This window comes from Brachypodium distachyon, chromosome 2 (assembly GCF_000005505.3).
Source record: "Brachypodium distachyon strain Bd21 chromosome 2, Brachypodium_distachyon_v3.0, whole genome shotgun sequence".
Classification (NCBI taxonomy): Eukaryota; Viridiplantae; Streptophyta; class Magnoliopsida; order Poales; family Poaceae; genus Brachypodium; species Brachypodium distachyon.
In genome coordinates, this window is record NC_016132.3 from 52,887,780 (window position 1) to 52,898,692 (window position 10,913).

Consider the following 10,913-nt stretch of genomic DNA (forward strand, 5'->3'; position numbering starts at 1 on the left):
AATTTAACTCTGAATCATTAGAAGCAGGAATGGCGATGACTTGTCAAGCTATGCATTTGGACGGGTCTGAGAAAGAACTAGACCATAATTGTTTGAAGATCATTGTAAATACACCTTCGTGTGTTAAGGAAACTTCACCTTCGCCTAGCATATAGAAAACCAATTGCACAAGCACAACACAAGAAGAAAGCTTAAGAATGTCAGGGACATGGATGAAACAGAGAGATACACTAGCAAGGTACCCGACGAGAAGAAGATTTTCTACCATCTTGATCAAATTATTCAGACATGCTCTATTCTTGTTTGTACGAGATCCAGCATGTGGTATAGTAAAAGGTGAACTGACACAACCACCGATTAAACTCTTGCAGGCGTAAAAATTAATACGGAGTAGTACTGTAGCAGTATTTAAGAGAAAATGTTACGGCAGGTGCAAGGCAGTGAACAAGAGTTGGAAGTACGTTCCTCTTCTGTTCTACTGCTCACCACAAGGGAGGAATGTTAATTGTACATGGCAAAGATAGTATTAAAGTTCAGTGCCAAGTGCCCTATGCACCAAGTACCAACTGGAAAATGTCAACAACACATGCAAATCTCAGTCAGAAAAATAACAATATCCACGTCTAACATTCCAAGCCTGGTGGTTATCAATAGCTCATAATATACACCGAAGCCACGCGCACACTCAACATCATCTCTCCAGTAACACACAACAAACCACAGAGGCAAAACCTGTCTGTAAACAGTTAGAATCGTCTCAAATCAACCCAGACAAATCATACATTTCACGGAGGGTTCAACCTTGAGAGAGAGAGCAATCTAAATTAGAGAATGCATAGATGGAAAAGAAGGCAATCTAAAACTCATAAGTCATAATGCCTGATGTCCATTTGAATATTTGATCATATCAGGAAACAGACATCCTTCACAGGGAGGCAGGATCCACCTTTGGAGGTTCTGAATGGCGCCTTGCTCTTTCCATTGGCTTATCTGCAGGCGCAATATTTGGTTTGTCTGCAGCTGGGAAAGATAGGCGCTTCTTTATCGATGAATGGACCAGAGATACTCTCTCAGGAACCTCAAACTTGTCGGTGAATCCACTGTGGTACCGGGACTTTGCCCTTGCAGACTTTGTTGACTGCATATAGCTGGGGAGAGCTGGCGTGCTTGTTAGGCTTGCATCGTCCTGGACTGAGGTTCCACCTGTGCTCTGCCTCCTTGGGCGTTCAGAGCGTATGCTTGTGATGCTCCTCAAGTCATCATCCCTGTAGAGCCAGCTGTCCCTTGGACTCGATGGTCTGAACTTTCCTGCAACTGAGGGGACCTTTGAGGGGGGAGTTGATGGTGATTGCCGGCTCGGTGGACGGCTTGACTTGCTTGGTGTTGCCGGTCTCTGGATTGAGAGAGCACGGGGTACAAAAGTTCGAATGGCGCTTGTGCTGGGATTCTTTGTAAGAACAGAATCTTTAGGATCTTTGTTTGGTACCACTCGGTTCTCCCAAGGCCTTGCTGTCATCCAACGTTCCATCCAGCTCCAGCCCCAATTAGGATTCCCTTGGTCTGTGAACGTTGGTGTTATAGTTCGACCAGAATTCTTCCACTGCATAATATATAAAAAATTGGAATGTGTGATATAAAGGGAAATACAACTGCAGCCAGTGAGAATTAGTAGCAAACAAGAAAAATATAATCATTCAAGGGAAACCAAAGAGTCAGCTTGCCTGATGAGAAAATGCATATGCAAGTGCTCTTTCTCGTCTTAGTGCAGCTTCCTGTTTCATCATTAAGCTGGCCTCGATCTGTTCTTTGGATTGATGGCTATGATCCCAGTCTTCATCAATCTGCCAAGAAAGTTAAAGAGTTCAGCTGTGTAAGAAATATGTTGTATCAGAACTGTAACTTGTTACATTATTACAGAAGTTCATATCAATCAAAACCATATATGGTGTCTTTTACTCTTTGTTAATGTGGCCGATATCTTAGGCAAAATATCAGGTGAAAACCACCCTTACACTGCAAACTTTGCGAACTCCATAGAAATCATATTTAAAGGTTCCTAAAAAAATAATGTATGTTCGTGGTGTGGTGTTCTATAGACGTGCAAAATTACAAGTCCAAACTCAATTGCATTTGAGAGGAAATAGAAGGAGAAATATACAAAATAAACATTGCTAAACAGTGAGGAATTACTATTCATGCTGAAATTTTCCCTGATGCCAAATGCAATTGAGTTTGGACTTCAAATTTTACACATATAGAACTTCACTTCCCCAACAAATGCTATTTTTGGGGAACCTTTTGAAACTTCTACAGTGGTTTTCACAAAGTTTTCACCGGATATGCCGCCGGTATGTTATTAGTATTTATCACTAATAACTAACTCCTTTTCTGTAAATAGAAAATAGGTAATGCCCAAAATAGACTTCCTTATCAATGTATGCCTATAAAATACAGAAAGGAAAGTATTCTGAAGATGAAATTATGAGGTTAGGAGGATTATATTAAATAGGGTGCTCACCTTCATTTTCTCAAGTTCCCGTTGGTGCTTTAATTGGAGCTGCCTTTGAAGAGCCTGTTTTTCCTCCTCCAGCTTCACTCTTCTGGAGTAGATTTGGGTTTGAACTCTTGTCATTGTTTGTGTGCAATGCAAGGTGTGGGAAGTTTGGCGTTTGACAGAATTTCCATCAACAAGTGACTTCAGCCTAACTAGTCCCCTCAGTGCCCGCAGTGCTCTCCTTGCCTAAAACATTATATTTTGCAAATTTAGTAACCAATTACTATTTTTATACATGAAAAAAATATGTATAATTCTATCTTGATAGTGTATTGTGCCATTTTGCATATATTTTTTCATTCATCTGTCATATCAGCATTCATATTCTTATGTATAAGAACATCAGATGCAAATAATATTTGAAAATGACTAGCAAAGTACGCTCCTGTGATATTCCAAAACGGATAAAAGGACATACTCTCCAATTCAGCATTGGACAGCAACTCTCAACCAACCAAATCAGATATCTTACAAGATCTTAATCCATAGCAGGCTGCTATCTTACATGCATGCTTTCAAATGACAATAAAACAGAAGAGGTCGACCCAGACCAATCACTGTATCCATTTGTTATTGTATTGCTACTGCAAGGAGATACATTAATATAGGTAGATAACAGCAGCAAACAATAAACAGCCCACAAGTTTAGATGCATTACCAGATAACCCCTGAAGGCGGTCTGAATCTTGACAGCAGCAAGCTCTTCCTTTGAGCAAACAGCCGCTTTTGGTGTGCTTGTGGTGACTGCTGTGAGGCGGACAACCTCAGCAGCGGCCTGGGCAGCGACAGCGGCGGCTTCCGCGGCGACAGCAGACGCAAGCGCAACCGAGTAGGCATGCTTGTTTTGTTCACTTTCCGCTTCGATTGTTTTGACATCTTTTATCTCCTCAGATTGTGGTTGAGGAGGCTGTGTAGGCGGCGGTGGCAGCGGCTGTGGAGCTACTAGAGTGATCCCTGACACTGTCGAGGTTGGCAGATCAGAGTGTTTTGACTTGCCAAATGGCCATTTCTTCCTGGATTTCGGCTTGTCCGCCTTCTCAGCCTACATGGTCACCAAAAGTAGAATGATTGAGTGACAAGCTTTGATGAAAATTACTAGGGAGCAAATGCAAAATTGAAGTAATTGACCTTTTTTTATACCTTAGCTTCCTTCGCCTCCGGATCAGAGGAGCTGAAGACTCTCCTGACAGCACTAAACCACTTGCCTTTCTTACCCATTCTTAGTGTTCCTTTTCTTCGCCTTCACCTAAAAGTACAGCAGATCAAATCTTCAGTACAGTAATGATACAAAAGAAACAAGAAAATCCAAGGGTTTTCAACCTTAACCATAGCACATCCACGATCAGCACAAGGATAGTTGTTCCAAAAATACTATATTTCTAGAGATCAAAATGTTCTGTTGCTGCCGTTCCCTGATGAAGCAGGAATTACAGGTGGAAGAATCGGAAAGAAAGAAACAACGTTTTGACACCAAAAAAAAGCTATACCAAATCAGCATCTCCACCAAAAATCGGCTGCGAAATCAACAAAGAGGTGCGGAGCTATCAGTTATGCATAAAATCCTGTAATTTTTAGATAATCATAAAATCCTGTAACTGCATCTATAAAATCGTGAGCAAGCCAAAGCCTTAACCGAATCTAGTAGAGAAACGAGAAGGAACTGAACTCCCAGCCTCCCAGGTGTAGGGCTAGACGATTAGCGTCAGAAAAACATATTTTCGCCGCCACGAGGGCATAATTCTTCACCATAAACTACAATGGTTCACAAATCAGCACTGTTTCGCGCGTTACCCTTGTACCTCGATAAATCGGGCAGCGAAAACACAAAACCTGAAAGAATCAAGCACACGAACTGAAACAGACTGAATTTCGCCCCCCACATAAACCCTCGCACCTGAACGTCGCCTGAAGGCCAACTCTTCCGCAATCACCGCAAAAACCAACTCAGCGGCGCCTCAAATGAAACCAGAGAAGAGCGCGGGCGGCCAGGATGAACGAAACATGGTGGCGGGGACGCAAAGCACCCCCCCAAAAAACAGAAAATAAAAGATCCCGATTTTTACAACGAGAAAGGTGAGCTTTCACCTCGAAGCAAGCAACCGCCGAAAGCCGTCCTCACCTTCCGCACCCCACTGAAGGCGCCAAGAACCTAACACTGGCCACCACCCCCGCCCGTCCTCGGAAGCCACCGCCTCTACGGGTCAGATCAAACCCACGACCGGAGGGAGGAGCATTTTTAGGCAGAAAGGAGTAGAAAAGATTGGAAAGGAATGAGGGGAAGAAGGCAAAAGGGGCCAAGTAGGTGCCCAAACTTCTCTCTCTCTTTTTACTTTCCTCGACTCACCCGTCGGAAGACGCCGCCGCTTTTATCGGCTCACCGCTCCGCCAGTATTGATTCCCGTCGGCGGGACCCACGGGCGAGCAGCAGCCGATGGTGGTGTAGCGGTGAGCACCAGCTGGGCCCGTAGATGGTGGGAGCGTTACGACGGCGAGAGCCAGCCGTTTCTCCCTGATATCTTCCTCAGTTCCTCTTCTCTCTCTCGTCGCGGTCTTGGCGTCGCCCACCCCAGTGCCAGCTGAAAGCCGCTGTCCCTGTCGCCTCTTCTTCTGCTGGAGGCGGGCGCCGCGGTCAGGTCAGGTCCGCTCCGCGTGCCATGGACCAGTCGTCACGCCGCGGGGACGGGCAGGAGACGTTACACTGTACTCTCTCTACTGCTGGCCATCGCCAACTACGAGAGCTGACACGAAACCGGGGCTAGCAGCCGCGAGACGTTCGTCCGTTTTCTTCCTGCTCCGCTCCGTTCCAGCGGCCGGCCGGCTCGTCGTGCCCCACACGTCATTGAGACATGGACACCACGCGTCACTAACCGACGGCAAGCCCCCCCCCCCCCCCCCCCGCCGCTAGTAAACCCCGTGACCACCTGTACCCTCAAGTATGCGTGGCCCCACCTGTAATTGAACCTCCCTTTGATGCCGGGCCCAGCTGATCCATCCCTCTTTCAGTTTTTTTTTTAACAGCACCTCCCTCTTTCAGTTAATGCCGTGTTAAATGAGATGTTTACGCCTGATTTATGAACGTTTCCGTTTCCTGGGCTGAAAAGGTCTTTCGCCCCCGCTGCTGTTTTTATTTTTTTACCAGAGCTTTTTGTACTCGTGTGCAGACTGTAAAGTGCCCATTGGCTTTTGTTAACTCTCCACAGTTGCATTGCCAGCCTTTTGTTTCACCGTCTTCGAGGGGCCGGAGACGGCAGCAGCGGAACAAAGGAACGGATCAGATGCGTGGCGATGCCGGCGCTAATGATAAGATAAGAACAAGGCGGATCTCGCATGATTAGAATACCGTTGGTGTCAGTGAGTGGCACACCGATGATGAGACGAGATCCGTCGCTCGTAGAGTGTGGTAGTAAATTGTTTATTCTGGAGCATGCCAGCCTTTCATGCGGTGTCTTGGATCTTGGTGGTGGGCGCCGGAGAGCGGCCGCTGATGGCTTTTGCCTCGGTTCCTGCTGGCTGCGCCAGCCCGCGCATCAGCACATGCCGAATGCCAGATCGGGCAGGCGCGCACGGCATTGCCCAGCCGACCACCTTTACCCCACGGCTCGGCTCGGGACGCCTTTTCCCTGCGCCCGTACACCTACCTACCAACTCAACGCTGCTGCGTCTTTCTCAGTTTCGATTGCCACTGTTGTGAGTTACAGTGCCTATCGTGTTTTCTCGTCCGTCGCCACGCCGCGGCGAAGACTCCGTACCGTAGCATGGCTGTACTGTAGCGTATCTCCGGGCGGCTCTGTACCTGTGTATTGACACGGTCGTCGTGAACAGTAGGGCGCCTGGTGGACTTGGGTACGGAGCATTGAGTAGCCACACATCCTTCGTCTTGAAGACTTCAGAGTACGGGTGGCCGATCGTTGGGACTTGGGAGCCGTTGGCGTAGAATCTTGGCGATATAATGGCGACCCGGAACGAAGGCAAGTGTGTTCCTGTGCTAACGGGGACGGGAAGGTGTATTCCTGGTGGTACAGTACTGAACTGATAGGATAGGATTACGTGGAACCGTAAGAATACGTACGTACTCAAGTCCCTACGCAGCGCGTCGATCGGGCGACTGCTTCTGTCTCTCGGTGCGATTCTCCGATTACTGCTGTGAAAAAATACGAATGATGGTTTTGCTAATCAGTTCCGCGATGAATGGATTCCTAGGCTGATGATTCGTCAGATCCGGGTTCCGGTATAGAGCGGACAAGCAACGCAGTAGCCTGTTTGGACGGTTGATTGCTAGTACTCCATCTTGTAAGGCAGGGTCAGGGTTAACTCACGGTGTCATCTTGATGGGACTACGGGGTTGCTGAGGAGTAGCCCTCGCGAGGGAGAATAATTGGATCTCCGTAGGCAAAATCTAATAATTGGATCTCCCTTCCCAGTACAGGGCCGGTGCAAAATCTAAAACTGTATTTAATTTAATCTTCTATGGATAAATTATTAAAAAGTACCTACGATTATCTAAGAAAAGTTAATTGGATCTCCGTAGGCGAATTTCTTCGGAACGGCATTTTCTAGTATTTATATATGGTTTGTTTAATGAGTATTTGAGATGCTTCTACCTCTATTTCTAAATATAAAAAGTCCTAAATCTGCCATTATATATGTTTCCATAATATACTCATTTGATATTGTACGTCTTCGTGATTTTTCTATAAACTTAGTCAAATTAAAAAAAGTTTGACTTAATTAGGACCAAGATAGAATTTCTTATATTTAAGAATGGAAGGAGTGCCGTAGAACACAAGTAGAAATTCACCGAGTCAACTTAGGAACTCCTTTTGTCACCTAATTAGACTCAAGAATTGGGTAGAACCGCGAATAAACCTCACAAAATAATGTTGAAGTGCATCTTTGGGAGATCAATCGTTCTCAATTTATAAACACTTTTCGGTAAGAAGATGCATTAGTTGGGGTAATGCTCAACAAAGTCCTTGAAGCAATAGTTGTACCGCATAAATAATCTAGTTTTTTCGATAAACTTAATGCATTGGTTCTCAAGCTAAATATCCTATAACCTTGAACTCTTAAATGCAGCATAGAGGAACTACAAGAAGACTTAAAGTTTTTTTTAGAGTAATATGCACCCGAGGTCCCTATTCTTTCGTGAAGGTGTCAAGCAGGTCCCTAATCTTTGAAAATGCACGTTTAGGTTCTCATTGTTTGTTAAGTGATTCATCCCAGGTCCCTCGCCTGTATGCACAGCTTCGGCCGCATGACGTTGCTGCCAAACGTCCCTCGCCTGACGTGTGGGCCCAAAGCCTAAGTGGAAGCCACATCATGCGGCCGGAGCTGTGCATATAGGCGAGGGACCTGGGATGAACCACTTAACAAACAATGAGGACCTAAAACGTGAATTTTCAAAAATTAGGGACCTACTTGACACCTTCACGGAAGAATAGGGATTTCGGGTGCATTTTACTCTTTTTTTATCATGCATCCAATTAGTGCAAGGTATTTAGACAAGAAATGCTACACATACATTTTTTTTGCACAATGCTTTTACAAACAAACTCATATAGGCCCAGTTCTTTCGGGGGCTTCTCTTGGAAGCCGACCCCCAAATTTGGTTAAATTTCAAAATAGTTTAGGCTAAACTAGTTTGGATGACTAACCAAATTAGGCGAGCGGCTTCTCTAGGAAGTTGGAGGAGGGCAGCTTTTCAGAGAAGCTGGTCCCATAAGCCGAAAAGAACGCAACCATAATTTTGTGGCCATAGCAAATCCACAACCGATTCACGTGCAAAAAAAAAGTACGAAACTAGGGCATTTTCATATAGAGATACAGCCCACACAAAGAAAGAGGAGGAGGGGTGTGGGGAGTGTTTTGGGTTGGCCTGAGGAATTCTACTATATTGATTACCACCTAATGTTTTGATCTGCTCGTAGTTTTTGTTTTGTTTTGCGGGTTTGATCTGCTCGTAGTTGATCCTGTAACTACTAAAATGAAATGAAATGCTGCCAACTCGGCAGTCTACGTGGTAAAGTTAGGAGGCAAATATGCACTGCGTCAAGACAGAAGCCTTAATTAAGCAGGGAAAATGACCAAAGTCATCTGGTTTGCCAATTGAGATCCTAAATACTTATGAAAAATAATAGAGATCAGTTACTTTTGTGTGTTTTTTAGAATAGTTACTTTCTTGCTAATCGATGAATAAAGATTATCTTTTTTCTGTATGATTGAAACATTAGTTTCGAATGATATTTCACACATGCTCAAAAGAATATCAAATGATGCCTGTTAGTAAACAGAAGGCTCTATGAACGCAAAATTGATTGTCCAGAACACGCCAGGGCTGGTTCCCGTTCATCCACGTCGTCAAATATCTTATGTTTCCGTAATGTTGGATTAGCTGAAACGTTCAAATGAACATGTATTTCTCTTATTCATGGTTGAAAAATATGTCAAAGCATTTAACGAAGTACTCCCTCCAATTCATAATAAATGTTTTTGATTTAGTATAAAAATTGGGTGTGGTTATTTCTAAGTCGTCTATTTTTTAAGAAATGAGCTTTAAATGTCAGTCGACATTTCAGAACGTTGGATAAAGATCCAAGGGTCGTTACCATTCTTTCATTTTACACTTGCTATCGTTGAATTAAGATCTAATAGCTAACATGTCGACCGATCTAATTAAAAAACATGCAATTGCTTAATAGCAAAACCGATATAAGTTATACTAAATCAAATACATGGATCGGAGTACATGTTTTCCTCATCACATGAACCCACGTCGCCAATCAAGTGACAGGTAACAACTGGGAATACATAATAGCAGAAGAACCAAACTACCCAAGCAAGACCACGATTTATCCAGACGATAGTGCAGTCCAGGACCGAAGCGGCCAGAGGATAAAGGTCACACAAGATGACCGCCAAAGCATGTGTATCCAACCGTCTCCTCACGCAAACGGCAGCGCATCTGATGATGGGGATCGGTTGAGGCAAGAAGAAGCAGCCAAAGCTAGTTGCGTGCATACGCACCTAGTACATACGTGCGTGATTGCTCGTGACGCCACTATGAAGTGATCTGCTGCTTTCCTGCGCCTCGATCCACATGGATCATGCAGCCGTCTGACACGACGCAGGCCGGAGTGGGGGCATTGCAGAGGAGCATGACTATAGAAGTATAGATCCCCTGGTCGAGCATCGATCAGCATCGCATGGGTCGGTTGGATTGTCTTCCCTTCTGCTGCTCCTCCTGTTGCGAGACAGTTGGGCGACAGTCGTATCAGACGGGTGTGATCAATGGTCGGCTCGTTACGGCCTTTGACAAGTTACCATGGTGGCATGGGCGTATTCAGTGGCACTACTATATAGTAGTCTCATCGGTTATCGGTTATGTTACAGTCAAGGAAAAAAAAAGTCTCATCGGTCATGACTATCCAACAACTTTACGAAGCCCAGATGAATAATTCAACTTCAACAGAAAAAAAAGTGAGGACAGGAAGCAGATTATTTAAATTTGTCTTCTCTTTCTTTCTTCGAATACTGGTTTAATAATGTTTTCTAGGCAGTCAAGAGGCGTTAGTAAGCATTTATATATCCTGAAAAGTTTTTGTTTATGTGCAAGCACACTTGAGCGGAGTGTTACACTCTCAGCGGCGGCAGTAGCACCACCAACTGACAGTTGAGCGTGTTTCGCTGCCATCAATCATGCCCTGAGAATGAACGAATGAATGACGGGTATGTATTGCTGCTTTGACGATGGAAAGCGTACTGATTGGTGAAGGATCATCGTCGTGGGTTTGCTTTTGATCAGGTGGAAGATGGAGCACGCTGCACGCGGGCCGATAGCCTGATACTAGGCCGTAATCATGAATCGCCGAAACCGTGGGATGATATGCTTGAATTTTTATTCTTTATTGTTTAGCATGTGATATGGTATGCTTGATTTTTTTTATTTTTTTTAGAGGAAGAAGATATCCGAATGGTATGCTTGATGTGAAAGTCATCTACGCATTTGAGGCGGAAAAGTACTTGGGCGGTGACTCCATTGAAGTCCAGTAAGCACAAATACTTGTCGTCGAAATGGCCCCGTGACTCTAGTAGGCTAAAGTTAAACATCAAAATGGGCCGAAATGCTTAAGAACAAATGATGGGCTGCAATACTTGTTTTCACGCAACCAGAAGAAAGCAGGATGGGACGAGTTTTTTTGATATTGCTCAGCGGGCCTGCCGCTCCGTGTGAGATGGGCATAGGACTGGACTACAAAATGGGCCGAAATGCTTAAGGACAACAGTGAACAGATGGGTTTAAAACACTTGTTTCACGCAAGCAGAAAGAGCAACTTTTTTTTCTTCTGTGAACTCATCAGAA

The 10,913-nt window shown here is 44.7% G+C and overlaps 1 protein-coding gene across 5 annotated transcripts; it reads right to left on the reverse strand.

Annotated features, from left to right (window-relative positions):
* Nucleotides 1–574: 574 nt before the first annotated feature.
* On the reverse strand, nucleotides 575–5,220 carry LOC100829996 (protein IQ-DOMAIN 1). Of its 5 annotated transcripts, none has more exons than XM_010234219.3 (6): nucleotides 4,899–5,220; nucleotides 3,695–3,800; nucleotides 3,213–3,596; nucleotides 2,519–2,740; nucleotides 1,722–1,841; nucleotides 575–1,600 (listed from the first exon to the last, which is right to left on the reverse strand). In XM_010234219.3, the coding sequence occupies exons 2-6, from the start codon at nucleotides 3,770–3,772 to the stop codon at nucleotides 926–928; spliced, it is 1,479 nt and encodes a 492-aa protein (XP_010232521.1). In that variant the 5' UTR covers nucleotides 3,773–3,800; nucleotides 4,899–5,220; the 3' UTR covers nucleotides 575–925. The 5 variants fall into 5 exon arrangements, with proteins under 5 accessions (XP_010232521.1, XP_010232517.1, XP_010232518.1 ...); XM_010234215.3 differs by lacking the exon at nucleotides 4,899–5,220 and adding an exon at nucleotides 4,674–4,892; XM_010234216.3 differs by lacking the exon at nucleotides 4,899–5,220 and adding an exon at nucleotides 4,640–4,892.
* Between the last annotated feature and the right edge of the window lie 5,693 nt (nucleotides 5,221–10,913).

Bases quoted from the DNA above. Each gene is read 5' to 3' on its own strand.
- LOC100829996 (XM_010234219.3), bottom strand. From the start codon at position 3,772: ATGGGTAAGAAAGGCAAGTGGTTTAGTGCTGTCAGGAGAGTCTTCAGC. The intron at 3,597-3,694 runs GTATAAAAAAAG...GTGACCATGTAG, and splicing joins CGGAGGCGAAGGAAGCTAAG to GCTGAGAAGGCGGACAAGCC. The intron at 1,601-1,721 runs GCAAGCTGACTC...TATATTATGCAG, and splicing joins CATATGCATTTTCTCATCAG to TGGAAGAATTCTGGTCGAAC.